The sequence below is a fragment of the Marmota monax genome, unplaced genomic scaffold (genome assembly GCF_021218885.2).
Source record: "Marmota monax isolate L192 unplaced genomic scaffold, Marmota_monax_Labrador192_F-V1.1 WCK01_AAM20220418_F8-fsc01141, whole genome shotgun sequence".
NCBI lineage: Eukaryota > Metazoa > Chordata > Mammalia > Rodentia > Sciuridae > Marmota > Marmota monax.
Genome location: NW_026694375.1, coordinates 29,486 through 48,464, shown reverse-complemented (window position 1 = coordinate 48,464; position 18,979 = coordinate 29,486). Strand labels below are relative to the sequence as shown.

The following is an 18,979-nucleotide window of genomic DNA, read 5'->3' as shown; positions in this document are numbered from 1 at the left end:
TTCCAGACACCATGGTTTCAGTAGCCTCCAAGTGCCTAAGAGGCTGAGCATGATGAAACAACTTTCTAGTTCCTCTTTTTGCAACCTGAGTACCCCACTTCTCTCTGGACAAGGGAATTTTTACTTTTACATCCTTGAGATGTGTGTGGTCTTGCCAATTTCTGAGATGCCCTCAAGTCATCTTTCTTATTGTCTCTGAGCAAAGTCTTTGGTGTTTCTTTAGTGGCCATAAAGTCTTTAACAACTACATATTCCTTTGCTCTGTTTTACTTGCAGTTCTCAGCCAAAACTGCAAGTTTTTCAAATATTTATGCTTTGCTTTCTATCATGATTATCTCAATAAATTTGGCTAAAAGCTTCCAGCAATATCCTTTGTTAGGATATAGCTGAGGAGCAAAGCACCAAGTAACCCCCTGTTATGAAAGAATCACCAATCAGGCACCTACAGAACCACCTGTCAAACAGCTGGGGGCTCCTGGCCAATCCTGGATCTCAGCCAGCTACCCGAGACCAACCCCAGTAGCACAAGGGACTCTAAAAACCCCTTTTCCTGTCCCAAGCTCTCCCTTCCTGCCCTAAGCCCAATAAAAAATTCCAGTCTGGTCCAGCCCTTGCACAGTTTCTCCTCAGACCTCTTCTTATCCACTCTGTGGATCTGAGAGTTCCTCCCAGAAGTAAAATCTCAATAAAGCCTCCTTCATCAGCATTTATAAATCTGCCTCCTTTTGGTTGCTGCTGCCTGACCTTACATCCTTGCCACTGCCTGAATATTATTAGCCTAGAATTTTTTTAGGCTAAGTCCACCATCTTTAAATTCAGCCCACAGAGTCTCAGGACATGGGGAAAATGTAGACAACTTTTTTGCCAGCTTATTTTGAGGTTCATGGTTTCAGAGGTCTCAGTACATAGTCAGTGGACTCCATTCCTCAGAGTTCAAGGTGAGGCAGAACATCATGGTGAGAGAATGTGGCAGAGGAAAGCAGCTGGAGCTCACCAGGAACAAAATATATACCCTAAAGGAAAGCCCCCCAAGACCCACTTCCTCCAGCCACACCCTACCTACCTATAGATACCACCCAGTTAATCCCTATCAGGGATTAATGCACTGAGTGGGTTAAGGCTCATAAGTCAAATATTTCACTTTCTTGCAATGTCTCACACATGAGCTTTTGCAAGACACCTCATATTGAAACCATAACATAAGTGGAAGTCAGAGGGGAAGAAGGGAAACAAGTAACCTCATGAAAATAGAAGGGAGATCAAGAGAGTAAAGGAAGGAGATCAGAGGAAGGAGGGAGGAGGGAAGAGCAAGGGGTGGTGCAGTATGGTGAAATTAATCAAATTACAGAATATGCATGTGTAAGTATGTTACTATAAATCCCATTATTCAGTATAATTAGTATGCTGCAATGTGAAATAAAATAAAAAAATCATCTTCAAATCTCATTATGTTCTCAGTTAGTTTTAGACATAGCTTAAGAAAAAAATTTAACCCTTTAAATATAAGTTAATTTTCCATCATCACATAAAATGATGCAGATTTTCTTAGAATTTTTTTTCATTGTTGTTGAACTTCTACTACAAATGGACTACATGATTTGGTGGGAAATATGTAACTTATATCTTAAATACCAACAAACTATATTTGAAAGTCTTAATTTTATTTAAATCCTACCTATATAATTCAAAATTTACACCTGACTTTGAAATCGTAGCTCATTATTTCATTATCATATTTTATACTGTGAACTCACAAACACTTCTTATGTGTCTAAACTTTATAAAGTGTGACCATTCACAGTTACTGTAGTGTTATAGCATCTTCCCTGTGTCAACTTGCCAAATTACCTCTTTGTGCTTCCATGGAAATATTAACAATACTATATCATGCATGAAATTAAAATATATCTGTTAAAATAAAAACTATTTTATAGTGCTTTTGACAATTTCTAGCACATTTTAAAGAATGTTTAAAATAAATAGATGAAGGTCAAGAAGGAGTAGATCCTAATGTCATTTGATTTATAGTCATTAGAGAAAAGAAGAGCAGTATGATTAAAAGAATACACAAAACTTAACTATGAAAGAACAATCAAGTGATCTGGAGATGCTCATCTTTAGGAGTGCAATGAAATTACCTGAGTTATTGAATAAGGTTTTAGAAAAAGAAATATAATAGGGAAAAGCTTTATGGAATGGGGGGAGGGGGATTTCAGTTTGACCTTAATTGTGTTAAGAAAAAGAGAAATCCCTTCACTATTAATATATGATGAGCCTTGATAGCAGAAGAGGAAGATTATTAATGCTTATAATTAATACATAAAAATTTATTTCCTGCATAAACAGAAAAGACTACTTTTTTAAAAAAAAATCTGATCACTAACCATAAAACCTATTCTAAATATTTAAAATTATATATTTAAAACAATTTAAAAATCACATTAGAAAACCCAAACAACAGTAAAAGTTATGAGAGTTTCTTGTTGCTAGATTTGTCCAAGAATTACCATAGGGATTGCTATTGGGTTTGTACCCAGGTCCCTCCAGTGCCTTTAAATACATCTCCCAACTCTATGTGCAGCTTCTTCAGGAGCCTCTAGACTCCTGCATTTAGGGAACTGGTCTTGGATGCTCATTATTGTAAGGAAGGAAGCAAAAGCAAAAGTCCCATATGCATTTGATGATTCTCTTGCAGCATTGTGATGTAATTCTCATTCTCATTCTGAGTACACAGAGTGATTTTTTAAAGATACATTTTTATTTTAAATATGATTTAAATATGATATCTATAAAACATGAGGACTTTTTCACTGTGTTTATACTTAAGATATCTGCTTCTTATTTTGGATTAGAATTTAGACTTTTTTCATTTGATGTTATGAATTCAAGAATAAAAATATTGCTTCAAAGACTAATTGGAATTTAATGAAGACAATGTAAGTTTTTATTATTTTCATCTCATTTTATATCTTCCTCTGCTTTGTTTTTCTTGCATGCCTGAGTCTATGTAAAAGTTATCATTTTGAATAATCATAGCATCAAGTATGCCTATTTTCCTGTTTTACAAGAACATTTTTTTCCATGGGTAAATATTCTAAAAATACAGCTGATTGGTAGGTAACTATTTTTTTTTTTTGTAACTTGTAGATTATTCTAGCTTAAGTCACCATTTTTCATTTTAATAGATTATCAGAAAATTTTAAGGAATCTGTTCTAACAGAAGTTTGACAATGAGAAGAGTGTACCAATGTCCTAGTTTCAAATTTGGGACTCTCAGAGGTTGCAAAAGAAGTTAAAATAAACTATTGAATGTTTTTGTTTCAGATAGCAAAGGAATGTTAAAACTCATAAACATTTAAAAGTCTTATCAAATAATTAAATAAAATGAGCAATAAGTAGAATATAAACAAGAACATTATGGAAACTATTGATTTGATCAATTGATAAATTATTTGACTTTCTTTCTGTATTTATTTTGTGGGGCTGCAGATGGAACCCTGGGTTTGCACATACTAGGTGAGTGCTCTGTCACTGAGCCACATCCCCAGCCACTGCTTCCTTATTTTCTCAAGAAGAAATAGATTCCAAAAGAGTTGTGAGGGAGAGGCTTTTCCTGAATTAAATAATGGGTATGAGATATGAAAGGAGGGTGTCTGTTCTTGGTCTTAGTATATCATAGATTCCATAAAGTTTTGGAATTGAAGTTTAATGTGGTGTTGTTATAGAAGAAAATTTCAGTAGCCAAATTGAAGTTTTAATTGTATAATAAATGACTATTCATTTAACAAAAGTAGAATGTGTGTGTGTATATGATAATATGTATGTATGATATATATATATAATGTACATATATCACTTCTCTAACAAAAGAGGAATATAAACTATGAAATAACCTAAGTGTAATATAGATCCATTATTTTCTGGAAGTCTTTGATTACATTATTCTTACTTATAAAAGAGAGATTACCTAAAGATATTAGAAGTCTTCTCAATATTAGAAGTCTTCTCAAATATTAGAAGTCTTCTCAAATAAATGGGTTAGCTTGATTTTACTTCATCCATCTGTAAAATTAGAAATCCTATTAGATATCCACTATCCTGGTAATTAAAATTCACTAGAGTAGTTATAAAAGTAAGTTTAAACTTCTATCAAATCTATACTTATCAGTGTACCAAATCTAATGAAAATAATTTATATACTAAGCTTACTCAGTCTTAAGAATTTAGAGAACATTAATACTTTTAAAATTAAAAATAAAGGAGATGATTTTAGTTATTACAATGTGTTTTAAGTTCACATTTTTTACCTATTTTATGTGAACAATTTGATTTTATTCACAAGCATCCTGTGTGTTAGATAATATTATCAGTCTCTTACAAATGATAGAACCTACGCTCAAAGAGTGATGCAAACTGCTTAATTATTCAATGACTAAGAGGTAGACCATATATTGGAATCAACTTAGTCTAAATCAAGCAGCACACTCACCCACAATGATAACCTCTCTCCCTCCCTCATGGATAAAGCTTCCAATTATGTTTTAGGAGTTAGAGGTAAATCTTCTTTCCTAAGAGGACAATTTCTGTAGACCAAAGAAATCAAGACAACTGTAAACATTATAGGTTATTTTTTTCCTTTTTCATTCCTTTGTAGAAGAATGAAACATTTCACTGGCGATGGTTTAAATATGACGATGTTTCTCCTCAATGCACACATATCATGCTGCAGAATGTCTAATACACCCTGGGAATTCAGCAATTAAAACTATGATAACAGCTAGTTTTAGTTTGACCAAAAAAAAAGTCAAATAAGAAAAAGTTATAAATTGACTCCTCAATGTCAGCTATTAAGTTTTAGAGAACAACCATGGAATTATTAAAATCCTAGGAGGAATTTAAAAGTATATCAAGAGTTTACTCTTGCTCATAATAAAATCAAATTCATATATAGTTGATCTATATCTATGTTCATTTACATAATTAAGGAAACTATGTGGTAACTAGTTAGCAACAAGTTATGTAAGGGTTTACTGAATTCCAGTAAAAGTAATATTGAAACAATATATTAATTTAATGTTTGTTAATAAAGAAATTAAAATACTTTATTTTGATTATAATCCCTTTGGAACATCACTCCCTTAATTCCTCAGATGTACCTGTTTCCTTCTGTACTTTTTCCTATTTATTTATAAGCACACAGATGCTCATTGAAACTCCTTAGTATTTTTTGTGATTTCATAAAACAAAATTGTTATCATAATCTTTTCCACATATGTGTATCTTATTTGCTTTCTGCTCAATAATATCTCTTAATGTTTTATCCCAGTTGTATGTGCTGTGTAGACCCACTTAAGACATTTATTAAGTTTCTACCTGTTATTCCATGATAAATATATCATAGTTTATTTTCCCCATTCTATTATTAGAAGATATTTAGATCAATTCCCTTTTTTAAGAGTGATCAAGGCTTCAGTGAATATTCTTGTGAATTCTTTATGAGGCGGTTTCACTAGGTTAAATGCTTATTCTCTAAACCATTGTCACATTTTTATAAATAGGCTTTTAGATTTTATTTTTACAAGGCTGATGAGTGAGACTATTATCTCAATGTCATTTAATTTTCATTTCCCTGATTCTAATGAATGGGAGAATTTTTATATATGTCATTATGCCATTATAATTTCATTTCTATAGATCTTCATTCAAATTTTGCTGTTTTAACAAAAGTGAGTGACTTAGATTCATATTGTAGAAATGAAAGTGTTATGAATATTTATTAACATTTTGTCACTTTTTTTGAAAAAATAAAAAAGAAAGTTTATTGCTTTTCTGGCAAAAGAGAAACACAGGAGACTCCTCTCCCAAAGGCTGTGATTCTGCCCATCAGCAGAAACAGGGCTTTTAAAGAGGCAATTCAAAGATTATATTTTGTTTTCTGCCTGGAGTTATAATTTACTGGTTAATTTGGAAGATAGTCATTTTTGAGATCTTCTGGTACCATCCCTAAAGTCTGGATTATTTCCTTCCTATGGTGGCTGTGTATTGGAGGACAGATAACTGCCTAGAATGGAGAAAAAGGGTAATGCTTTTTGCCCCTGAGATTAAGGAGGGGGCAAGGTTAGGGAAGGGCACATAAAGAGGAAAATAAATAACCATGATCATTTTAAATGTAAGTTGCAGTGGCAGAGCAGCAAGGGCTATATTCAAAGCATAAAGTAGACCGCTGTTACATTCCCCACTGTCAATTTCTGCATTACATTTTTATGGAATAATGGGTGATGACATCTCCAAACTGCTTCCTGCTGAAAGAGGGTGAAGTTGGGGAAAGTAACCCAAAGTGCTTGTTCTCTGCACAGTGAAGGCCATTCAGCATTAGAGAAGTTAGTAGAGCCACAGTGGCAGATGTCAGGTGACTAGAAAAGCCATATATATAGCACAGGGATTATGCTAAGACAACAAACAATGCAGCAAAACATTAATTTTTTATAAACAATTAGCAGAAAATAAATTAGTATTTCAGTCAGTTTCTGGAAACCATGAAGACAGTAACTCACAGCCTTATCAATGATTGAGTTTATCATTGTAGGAACTTAGGAAGATTTATAAGTCTGTGAGATCAAAATATTGATCTGCTTTTATCAAGATAATTATTTTTGAATTTGTTAGGTTTTATTAGTTGGGGGAAAGTGAGTTTTAAAGGAACTAGGGTTTGTACCTGTTTCAAAGTCTGAAATGATTACTTTGTAACTGGTTAAACTGTTACTTAGGTTAAAACAATATAGTTGACCTGCTAAATATATGTTATTAGGTATATGTATGGATCTGAGAACTATATCTGTCTAAGCCTTTTCTATGTGTTATGTAAAAGTTTATTTTAAAAAGTTGATGCAATTTCACTGGTGAGATAACCAATAAGTGCTGTCTTTTATACATCGCATCTTACGAAGAAGGGCCACATTGTCAATTGAAGACCTGTCTTACATCTGTTTGCTTTGACTACGTCAATTTCTGATCATTAACACTGTTTTATAAATGTATAAAATATTTAAGGCTATATTTTGAATTTTGTTAACTCAAGAAGACATGTGATTATTGTTATAGTACATTCTGGTTTCTAAATTATACTTTAAAAGTTAAACTTAGTTAAAGGTAAAGTTTAGGAGAGGACTTTGCCAAGTTGGTGTTCTCTAAACTAAAATTATGTGTTGCAAAAGTTTCAGATTTGTATAAAAATGGCAAATTTTGTTGGCATTTATTCCTGTCATTTGACGTTTTATAGCTAGATAAAGTAACCTGTTATAAAAAGTTATACATCAAATTTTGCATTACTCTTCACATTGCAATTGGAATTCAAATGCATTTTTGGAAGATAATACAGAGAGCCTGAGCTGTTTAAGGTGACACTGTAAAACATAGAAGTATTCTGGCACTTTTTCCACAAACAGAAAGTTAAGAGCTCTCTTAGCCTTTCTTTGATTCATGTCTCAGATTTAATGTGGCATTATGTGATTTGTGAAGATCCCTGCCTCCCACCTTACTTCATGTTAGAATGGCTCCAAAACAGGCTAGACTTTGGCTCTTTTAAAATGGTCACAAAGTTAGATTTTTTTGTTGTAAAGACTACTGTGATCTCAAATAGGGAATATAATGTATAACTAAGTAAAAGTTCAAGACCATTTTGTTACATTTTAAAATAATTTCTTCAGATGGAATTCTGTCATATATTATATTTAGGAGTACTATATATTTTATTACAAATTTTCTTGTTAAATATTAGTTATAGAGCAATTCAGTATTTTGAAATGTTACTTTAAACAGATTAAATCTAATGTATTTAAGTGTTTATTGCCTGTGTTTGAGTTCTGTCATCTGTATTTAATAACACTTCTTTACTTGTCATACATTTTTCATACACTTCAATTTTTGAAAAGATGTCTTAATCTATGCTGAATATTGACTCGTGCTGAATTTTGGAAATATACTTTTCAAATTTTACTAAAAAATTTTGTCACAATTCTGGCTTTAATTATTGACTGTATCAGTTAATTTGGGACAAACTAACTTTTTTTTACTACATTCTTTCGCCACCACAAACCACAAATATATTTACTGGTTTTCATCTTTTTATATTTCCAATAAAATTCCATGTTCAAGGATAATTTTCCATTTTCAGGGATGTTATAGGTTTAACAATTTTCAAGCTTTTACTCAAAAAATTCAGGTCCATTGCAATTGCACTTTTGCAATACTTCTAAAGAGTGCCACCCCACCAAAAAAAAAAAATTAAACCAGAACCTGTTAAGGTTCATAAATGGGCTTTGAATCACATGTCCATAAAATGTAACGCTTGTCAAGGTTACTCCAGGTTGCAGAAAGGAAATAAGAGATGTAGTGTGATAATTTGCATCAAATAAATATTTCTTTCTTTTTCTTTTTCTTTCTTTTTGTTACTGGCACATTCCAGGATTTGACAATGAACATATAGTGAGCCTGGTGAATTAAAAAAATGTGATTGAATTCAGAGATCCAAGGTACTGAAAAATATGAAATGAAGAAAAATCTCTGAATGTAAGTTTCTCTGCAAGAAAGCTATTGCAAAAAGAAAAGCTAGAAAATCTGACAACACGACAAACATGGTGAGAACTTGAGAAGTCCTGGATGACACTGTAAAATGAACTTGGAAATAAGCTAAAGTCTAGGAAGCAACAGCAATTTTGGAAGGCCATACAAGAAATTAACCCTCTTCTCTGAATATTGGCTTGTTTCTCTTCCTCTCCCACTTAAAAAAAAAGAAAGAAAAGAAAAGAAAAGAAAAAAATGTTGTTGTTTTTTTCATTTTAATTCATAAAGGCACTTTTTGAGATTGTTATCCAGAAGGTTAATATTTGACATAATGAGTTAACTGAAGAATAGTGTCACTAGACATGATCAACGTTTAAATTTATCAGTATGAAAGAACTGAATATCCATTATGCCTTTGAAGAATAGACAACTCTTGACTTTTAAAACTCCCTGGAGATTTGAAAGCTACTATTAAACTGTAATACTGAAATGTTACCTTAAAATTAAACTGGAAAACTGTGTTGTGTGTTTAAAGTATTCACCCTGATGTTAATGGTAAGTGTGAGGATTTGAAATTAATTGCAATCACAATTAATTTATTTTCTGTGCTATTATTGCGACAGTGTGTCTGCCTTAGTGAACTGCATTCCATTTGTAAGTTTTCTATGTATATTATCCATCTCTCTACCCCTAATGCCAATTATTCTGGATAATTCATAATAAACAATCAATATATGCATTTACTAAACAAACACATGGTTTTGAATATAAATCAATGATTTCCACTGGTCTAGTGTTTCAGGTATATTGACCTCTCCATTTAAATAATCAAACCCATGGAAACAATGGAATATAAAAACATTACTGAATTTATTCTCCTGGGACTATTTAGTAACGAGGATGCAAAGGCTACCTGCTCTGTGATATTTTCACTTTGCTATCTTGCAATTCTTTCAGGAAACCTGGCCGTTCTTCTCACCATCAAGGGAAGCCACCTTGGTGAGCAACCCATGTATTTTTTCCTCAGCTACCTGTCCTTCATGGATATCTGCTTTACTTCCACAGTGGCCCCCAAACTGATCATAGACTTATTGGTTCAGTGGAAGACCATCTCCTTCAGTGGCTGCATGTCCCAGATGTTTTATGCCCACTTCTTTGGAGCCACTGAGATCTTTATCTTGGTGGCCATGGCCTATGATCGCTACGTAGCCATCTGTAGACCCCTTCACTATATGGTCATCATGAGCAGACAGGTGTGCTATATTCTTGTGATTGCTTCTGTTATTGGAGCCTTTGCCCATTCACTGATGCAGGTATTAATTATTATTCAACTTCCTTTCTGTGGCCCCAATCAAATAGACCACTATTTCTGTGACGTCTTCCCCTTGTTGAAGTTGGCCTGCATGGACACGAGGCTCTTGAAAATTATAATTGTCACCACCACAGGGGTGTTGTCCATTTTGACCTTTGTTGCCTTGGTAATTTCTTACATCATCATCCTGTTCACTTTGAGGACTCACTCATCTGAGGGCCGCCACAAAGCCCTCTCCACCTGTGGCTCCCACATCACCGTTGTGTTCATGTTCTTCTTGCCCCTCATCTTCACCTATGTCCCTATGGCCGATTCTGTCAGTGATGACAAAGTGTTTGCTCTGTTTTACACCATGATTGCCCCCTTGTTCAACCCTCTCATCTACACACTGAGAAACACAGATATGAAGAATGCCATGAGGAAAGTGTGGGGCCCCAAAAAATTATTTGAAAAGAATTGAAGCCTCTGGTTTTGGAGCCACTTGCCTGATCTTGCTCTCTTCAATGTCAGGAAACATCAGGTGAAGAGAGATGTGTGTCACCCACAGTTGCAAGCCTTGAAGAGAGAAGACGCCTAGCCACTTTCTTTCTGTTGCTTTACATTTCTGAGACTGTTCACAAGTGAAGTGAACCAGATGATCCCTAGGTCCTTCCCAGCTCTGATATTCTAAAAGTTATTTTGTCCTTCATAAACCAAGACAAAAGGAACATTATGTTACTGATCTTGAAGCAAATTCGAAACACTACATGATTCAGCTGTTGTGCCCTGTCTTAGGAAATGGGTATCTCAACTGAGACATCTATTATAGATACAGAGAATGAAGAACTTCTTTTCTGAGGTTTCCATTGCAATTAAAAAAATGAAGAAATGTGAAAAAAATGTATCTGTTGTATATTTTAGATCTGTAACAAATTAAGGTTTGAAAATAGCGTGACACAATGTAGTTTTCCTACTCACATTGTAAATGATGGAAGTTATTGTAAGCCATCCTTAATAACCTGTAGGTGAAATGTTTATTAATTGGAAGTTTCAAATTGAGGTAATGTCATCATCAAATTGATGGAATACAAACTTCTGTTGCACCTCCTCCCATAGAAATATCAATTTGAACAACTGTCAATGTACAAATATCCTTTCATAAGAATTAAAGTAACCAAGAAAGTGTTTATAGCACCTGAATGTGTAACACAGACATTAGAAAAGATGAATTGAAAAAGGCAGGAAGAACTGTTTTACTTTATGGGTGTCACCCATTTTCACATCCACAGTCATGAAAAGAGATACCTTCCCTGTCAGGAAAGAAGAAGAAAGGGAGCAATGCACTTTGCCCTAGACTGCTAAGCAGGGCCTGCCTCAGTGAAATCTAGTGCTGTGCAGACTCTTAGAGCACCAGATTCTAGTCCCTGTACCTGTGGACTCAGCTTCTTGCTCACCATGGTACCAGAGGCCCAGACTCTAGGCCTGCCTGGAAGATCGTTGGGCCTGACTCTCCAGTAGCCTAACTCTAGTAGCCCTCTGCTCTAGACCAGTTCCACCAAATGAATAATCTTGGCCCCAAGCACTAGAAGGGTCCCAGAACCCTAGTTCAGGCTGGTACACACAATCTCAGTCTCCAAGTAGACGCTTCAGATATAAGCTCCAAGCTGGTAACCGTGGACTGAACTTCCAAGTCTGCACTATGCCAGGCTAGATTCTGTAGCCCCAGATCCAAGCTTGTCCCTCAGCACCAGGATTCAGGCCCACTCCAGCACCAGGCTGGCTGCTGTGACCCTATTCATCAGGCCAACACCACTGATTCAGAGTCCAGGACAAAGCCTGAAGACACAGACTCCAGAATGGTACCATAGTCTGAACTTCCAAGCCCTCCCTCATGTCAGATAGGATCCTACTATCCCAGGTTCTGGGCCCACTTCTGTTCCAGGATAGCCTCCCTGACCTCAGACACAGAGTGGTGCTTTGGATACAGGCTCCTTTTCTAATCATAAGCATACTAGTCACCATGGCCTCACACTCAAGGCCAGCCCCTTCAGTCACACCAACACAAATTAAGGGGCCAGTCTTTTCCTAGTAGTCCCCATTGCTAGACTAGCTCCCCCAATGTCAGGGCTCTGAACCATTCTTGTTCAACCAGGTTCCAGCTTTTCCCCCAAGGGCACAAGCTTCCTGATCAGCATCCCCATACTCAACATTCAGGCTAGCCTTAGTGGTCCAAATATACTCCAGCAGACCCCAAGGCCAGGATGTTTCCCATGAACTGAAATTCCAGTATCACCCCTATAGACCCAGGCTCCAAACCAGTCATTACAGACTCACAAGCTCATCCGGAGATTCAGTCTCCAGGCCAGGTCCTAGGCACAGAGGCTATTGATTGGTTCATCTTATTGGTGGAAGAATGAGGTCTAATCCAGTACTTAGAAGCCCCTGGAGATTAGACTGGCCCCTGTGGACATAGGCTGAAGTCCATCCACCCTGCACATAATCAAGAGGCCCATCTCAGTGGGTCCTGGATTCAAGAAAAAAAATCATGGACCTAGATGTGGGGCCTGCCAATTCCTGCTTACATTTCCCATCTGTTCTTGCAGTCTCTGTACTTATTCATGAGAGCCTTGGTAGGGACTGAATGTCATGAATTCACAACTCACTTGTTGAATCCTAACCCCAGCTGAAATGCCATTAGGAGATGGAAGCTGAAGGAGGTAATTCAATAGTGAAGGCAGAGTCCTCATGTGTGGAATTAGTGCCCTGACAACAAGAGACAAGGGGCCTTTATCCCCTCCCTCTCTGCTTTCTGCCATAGAGGACATGGGAAGAAGATGGACATCTGAAAACCAGCAAGAGGCCCTTCCAGGGAACCAAACCAACTGGCACCTTAATAATGAACTTCCTAGTCTCCAGAACTGTGAGGAATAAATATTTGCGCCACCTAGTCTTGTGTATTTGTTCTAAGAGGTTTAAATGGCTAGAAGTTCTTGGCATATCAATCATATTTGTTTAATTCCTGGTCTGAAAATACTAACAGTCCTGCCAATCTGCTTCTAGTTCTACTGTCTACGTTGTCTTTTAAACTGTGTTCTTTGTTTTTCTTTGTTTTTACTTTTTATTATATTGTGTAAATATTTCACTGTAGGGATATAAATAGCTCTTTAGCACTGTGGGTTGAGTTGTCAGAAGGAGAAGCGTACTATAGTCTCATGGTAGTTCTCAGTGTAGCAGTGAGCCTGTTCGCTGGACTGTGATTCACAAGTGCTTCATAGTTCCCCCCTTCTGAGGTTGGACAGGATGGCTGAGGGGACTGGAGTTGGATTTTTTCAACTCTAGGCCAGTTGGCTCTGACAACATCCCAGCAAGTTAGACTGTTAGCTAGTGTTTTCCTAAAGGCACACCTTTTAAGACAGAATGCACTTCAGTATTTCAAACTGGTTCCTTTATCTGATCTTTCTAATAGAAGGACAAGAAAATTTCTGCAAATGCTTACTGTGGGAACTGCATAGAGTTCCAGCAGGTAAAACTCACAGGAGATGCCCCTGACATTAATCTCTTGTCTACTCTGAGCCTCCCAATATTTGCCAGTTAACAGTTGATGCTTTTCTGCCCCAGCACCAGTTAACGTAGACTTTCTACCACCCCTAGGTTTTTGCTCCGGTAGCTTATGATTCCGTTTCTTTTACTCTTTCCAGTTTTGGAGTAGTAGTGTGCTTTCTGACCTCATTTCTCCTATGGAACCAAGAAGAGCTGACTTTTAAAATTATTCATATATTTACCTTTGTTAGGATACAATCGGGACTCCCAGATGGTTTCAAGCTGAGCTAGATACCAGAACACTTTTGGCTATAAAATGGCACCTGCTCTTACAGTTGTTATTAGTTTTTGTTTTAGTCTCTGACATTATAATAAAATATTATTGTGACTAGTTAATAAATAACATAATAAATAGAAATTAAGTATATTTTGTCTAAAATATATTGTTAAACTTTATTTTGAATTAAAGTAAAATTACTGGATATATAATATAAGAACATTAAAAGGTATAATTTTATTTATATTGATTTTTTAATTTAATTGCCATATATTTTCCTACCATATGTGATTTAAAATTTGCAAAGCATTCTTTACTTTTTGGATTTAAGTAGTCAATTATATTTCAAGAATTTCGAAAGGAAAATATTACGTGATTACATATTCTAGTGCTCTCCATTTCTTCCTGGAGTTTTGAATTTCCATATAATGTGTTTTTTCTTGAGCATATTGTAGTTCTCAGGTCATGTGTCTGCTTTTGATTAGCAGGAAAGGTCATTGTTTCAGCTGGTTTTTCAGGGTGTCTTCACTTAATACAGGATTCTGTATTGACACTGCTTTTCCTTACTTTCAATATGCTTTTCTTTTGTGCATTGACACCACAGTTTCTGAAAGAAGTCCGCCATCATTACCTTGTTCATTTGTGTATAATGGTACAACATGACTTTTTGTCTCTAATTTTAACATTGGTCCTTTATACTTTTTTTCAATGTGATGTACCTATGGATGACTTACTTTTATATTCCTTCTTGGAGACCACTGATACTTATAATCAAAAATGGAAATATTTCACATATTCCTTCAAATACATTTTCTCCTTTTTAGGACTATACTTATGATAAGATTAGGTCATTTGACATTGACCTACTACTTGTCACTCATCAAGTCACAGTTCCTGTGTTAAAAAACATTTTGCTCTGAAATTTTAAAATATAATTTATTTCTGTGTATATTCTTTTGATGAATCTTTAACTGATCTTTTCTTCTGAGTTTCCAAGTCTTGCTGGTTAAACCTTCTGATTATTACTTGTTTCAGATTTTTTTTTCTTTCTAATATATGTATTTAAAGTACAAATTTCCTTCTTGGGACTGTGGTTGTAGCTCAGTGGTAGAAAACTTGCCTAGAATGTGTGAAACCTTGGGTTCAATCCCTAGGGTGTGTGTGTGTGTGTGTATGTGTGTGTGTGTGTGTGTGTTCCTAATCCTACTTTAGCTCTGTCCAACAAGTTTTGATATGCTGCATTTTCATTTTCATTCACTGTATTCCTTTGGAATTTGAGTTGCTTTTTGATCTGAGAGGTATTTCTAAGTATCTTTAATACCAAGCCTTTGGAGACTCCCTACTATCATTCTGTCATTGATTTCTAGTTTATTTACACTTTAATTAGAGAACATATTGTGTATGATTTTAAATTCTTTAAAATTGATCGACCAACATTATGTCTCACCACATAATCTATGTTGATTTTTATTTTGTAGACAGATGAAAATAATGCTATTCGGCTTGTTAAATTGAGTGTTCTATAGGTGACAAATAGTAAATGATTTTGCCTTCTGTACATTTGACTATTTGAAGTTTTTATATTTTGCAGTCTATATAGGTTCATAAACATCAGGTTCTTATGTCACATTTTATTATTGCAGTTTTCAAGTACTTATAAAATTTATCCTCATCTGCATTTATCACAATAAAATATCCATAAAATGTTGTGTTTTTGAAGAGAAAAGCAAAATAGAAGGCAAACATAGTAAAGGCACTTTTTAGCTATCTAAATTTGAACATACTATAATCTTCCTATGGAATGTAAATTACTTTAATGTAAGTTATTCATGATTTGTGTCAACTTTCAAATTAATGCTTGTGAATATTTAATACTTCTCAATATTTAAAATAATTGCACACAGAAATTATAGCATTGTGTGTTTAATAATGGTACTAGTGTCATATATGTTGCACAATAGGGAAAATTTTGGGTGGTTTGGGGACATCAATGTATTAATGAAAGATGTACTTATACTAAAACCTTATTAAAAATTCTCATAAAACATTTTAAAGTATTATATTGGAAAGTTAGTCTTTCTGTTGTAAGCACAACTTAAAAATATACTTTATTTCAGAGCAGTTTTGGGGTCACATGAAAGTTACACAGAAAGTACAAGAGAATCCATTAATACTTGTTCTCTGCCCCTTTCAGTTTCTATTGTGGCCTCTTGAATTGTTATAATTTTTTAAACCAGTATTAATAATTTTTAATGAAATGCACAGATTATGTGATTGTTTATTCTTTGTATTGTAGAGTTTTATGACAACTGTGTTGTCATCTATCTACCATTATAGCACCATAAAGAAGAGTTTCACTTTTCTGAAAATGTTATGTGCTCCACTTATTTCTCATTCTTCTTCTCTTCCTTAACACCTGGCAACCACTTACTGTGTGTTACTACCTTCATTTCTGTCATTTTCAGAAGGAAATTTCATAATTAATATACTTATATTAAATATTTAGTACAAAGCTTGAAATTCACTTTTCTGGTATTTCATACTTTGTTAAAATACATTCATATTTTAAAGTTCATTAACATCAACTGGTTGTATATATATTTTTTATTTTGCAGTAATGAGGACTGAATCATGGGTGCTCTACCAGTGAACTACATTTATAGTCCTTTTTAAAAGTTTGAGACAGAGACTCGCTAAGTTGAGGGGGCTGGTCTTGAACTTGTAATCTTCCGGTTTCAGCCTCAGCCTCCTGTGTCATTGGGATTACAGAGGTGCACCACTACATCTGACTCAACTGCTTATCTTCCTAGATTCTAGTCCATGTAAAAATATCATTTTTCATTTGGGTGGTCTGTTCCACTATCATAACAACTCTATACTATGAGCAAATTTTCACAACTGAAATAATTTAAAGAAACTTGATGTCAGTCCCTCAAACTAGAAGGAATCAAATTAGTAACATAAAGTATATTTTACAAAATGAATGATTTTAGTAGCAAAAGTAAAACAAAACAACAAAGTCTTTATAAGATCTAACCAATCTTTCAGAAGGGTAAAATTCCTGCCCATATTCTGTCCCTGTTCTGTAAGGTTCTATGTAAACATATGGTACCAGTCCAAAGTATATACCTTAAAATATTGGTTTGGGAATTACCTAGATTATCTATAATGTCCATGGTAAGAAGACACTTTACAATTGTTTGCATATGATACATTCTCCTGAGTCAGAAAGAAGAAATAACTTGAGGTACATAATCAGATATAATTAAGTTTAAATTTTTTAATAAATAAGACTATTTGGAAGAGTGAGAAACTGCCAGTTTGTGGATTTGAGCATGTGTAACAGTAATGAGACACAGAGCAAACCAAGCACTAATGTGAAAAAAGGCAAGAAAAATACTAGATAAATTCCAAAGATATATTAGGATTAAGCAGATAGAAACACAGAAGCACACAATATTTAAGGCAGTAACTCTGACCTTCCTGTTTGCACTTAATCCCGTCTCTTTTCTACATAGAGCCAATTCAAACAAGACAGTTTACGTGTACACGTCTTTTCCTAGGGACTATTCTATTAAATCTGTTATTAGAAGTTAAATATTTCTATTTACTTCTATAGTTTAATCCAAATTAAAAAGGATTCAAAACCTCCATTCATCTCCTGTCATCTGAGACCAATTTCTTACTCCACAACTTCCTCATGGCATTTTTCACTTCTGCATTCCTCAGTGTGTAAATCAGAGGGTTAATCAAAGGTGTTCCGATGGTGTAAAACACAGCTATCATCTTATCCATGGGGAAGGTGGTTGCAGGCCGTGTGTATATAAATATACAAGGTCCAAAGAACAAGATGACCACGATGATGTGGGAGATGCAGGTGGACAGGGCCTTTCTCCTCCCTTCTGCACTGTGGTTTCTCAGCGAATGCAAGATGATGACATAGGAGAACATGAGCACAACAAAACTCACTGTACAAATGGCCCCACTGTTGGACACCAGGAGGAGGTTGGTCACATATGTGTCTGCACAGGCGAGCTTCAACAAGGGTTCCAAATCACAGAAATAGTGGTCAATCACATTGGGACCACAGAAAGGCAAACTCAAGGCAAGAAAAATCTGAGCTAAAGAATGCACACAGGACCCCACCCAGGCCACAGCCACCAACACACTGCAGACCCGGTGGCTCATGATAGTCATGTAGTGCAGGGGCTTACAGATGGCCACATAGCGGTCAATGGCCATGAGGATGAGGATTAAGACTTCCAGGCAGCCAAAGAAATGGAATGTAAAGACTTGGATTATGCACTCATTGAAAGAAATAGTGGTCTTCTCTGAAAGGGCATCCACAAGTGTTCTAGGAGCTATGGAAGTAGAGAAGCAGGTGTCAGATAAGGATAAATAGAAAAGGAAGAAGTACATTGGACTGCCAAGTGCCCGACTGGTCTTGATGGTGGTGATAATCAGCAAGTTACCCAGCAATGTCCCCAAATAGAAAAGCAGAAATATGACAAAGACTATTTTCTTCCTAAATGGATCCTGTGTCAATCCAAGTAGGATGAACTCAGTCACATTGTTGTTTAGCTGCATGATTTCATAAATGAGGAGAAGTGGTGAGTGTGAGATGTTTTATCTGCAAAAGAGAATGGATTTCATTTATGGTGTGTTCTGTTAAGTTATGGACTACTTCGAGAAAAATAGTTCATGGTGTTGTATGTTATTATGAGGTATTTAAAGCAAATACAACATTACTTTCTAAGTACCTTCCAGATATGATATCTTGATGACTCATCTCAACACTTGATTCCTCAATTTTTAGTGAACAACTAGTAGGATATTATTTTTAAGTAAAAATATGAATATGATACTTTCCTATAAAATTCTTCAATACAACTTTTTCTTATATTTGGCATGATTCTGATTGATTTGCTCCTTAGATATTACTCCATGTTGTTATTTATTTCATTTTTTTGCGTATTAAAAAAATCCTGAAAGTATATTTGCATGGTGCAACACTTAGAGTTTAGGAACCATTTGATTGCCTTCCATGAAAGAAACCTAAAGTCACGTACTACTCTCAAACTAATATAATTATCTGTATGTGTAATAGATCACATATTTGTTAACCTTAGTTACAAAAAAAATGTGTGTGATTTATAGCTACATAATATGTGCCACTTCTCTGCATATTCCCCAATGTACCAGCTTGAGGAGTAAGAACTACTTGATCTTATCAATGGTTTTGTTCAACCTTCAAGCATCTTTATGACATTTACTATTTGACATATAAAAGAAACTATAATGATTTTTTT

General features: G+C 35.0%; 2 protein-coding genes across 2 annotated transcripts; one reads left to right on the top strand and one right to left on the bottom strand.

The window, feature by feature from the left end:
• Nucleotides 1-9,407: 9,407 nt before the first annotated feature.
• LOC124109287 (olfactory receptor 4P4-like) lies at nucleotides 9,408-10,334 on the top strand. The gene has a single exon (XM_046467790.1). It carries the CDS (start codon nucleotides 9,408-9,410, stop codon nucleotides 10,332-10,334), a length of 927 nt encoding a protein of 308 aa, XP_046323746.1.
• A 6,990-nt stretch (nucleotides 10,335-17,324) lies between these two features.
• On the bottom strand, nucleotides 17,325-18,257 carry LOC124109288 (olfactory receptor 4C16-like). Its single transcript, XM_046467792.1, has one exon. It carries the CDS (start codon nucleotides 18,255-18,257, stop codon nucleotides 17,325-17,327), a length of 933 nt encoding a protein of 310 aa, XP_046323748.1.
• Between the last annotated feature and the right edge of the window lie 722 nt (nucleotides 18,258-18,979).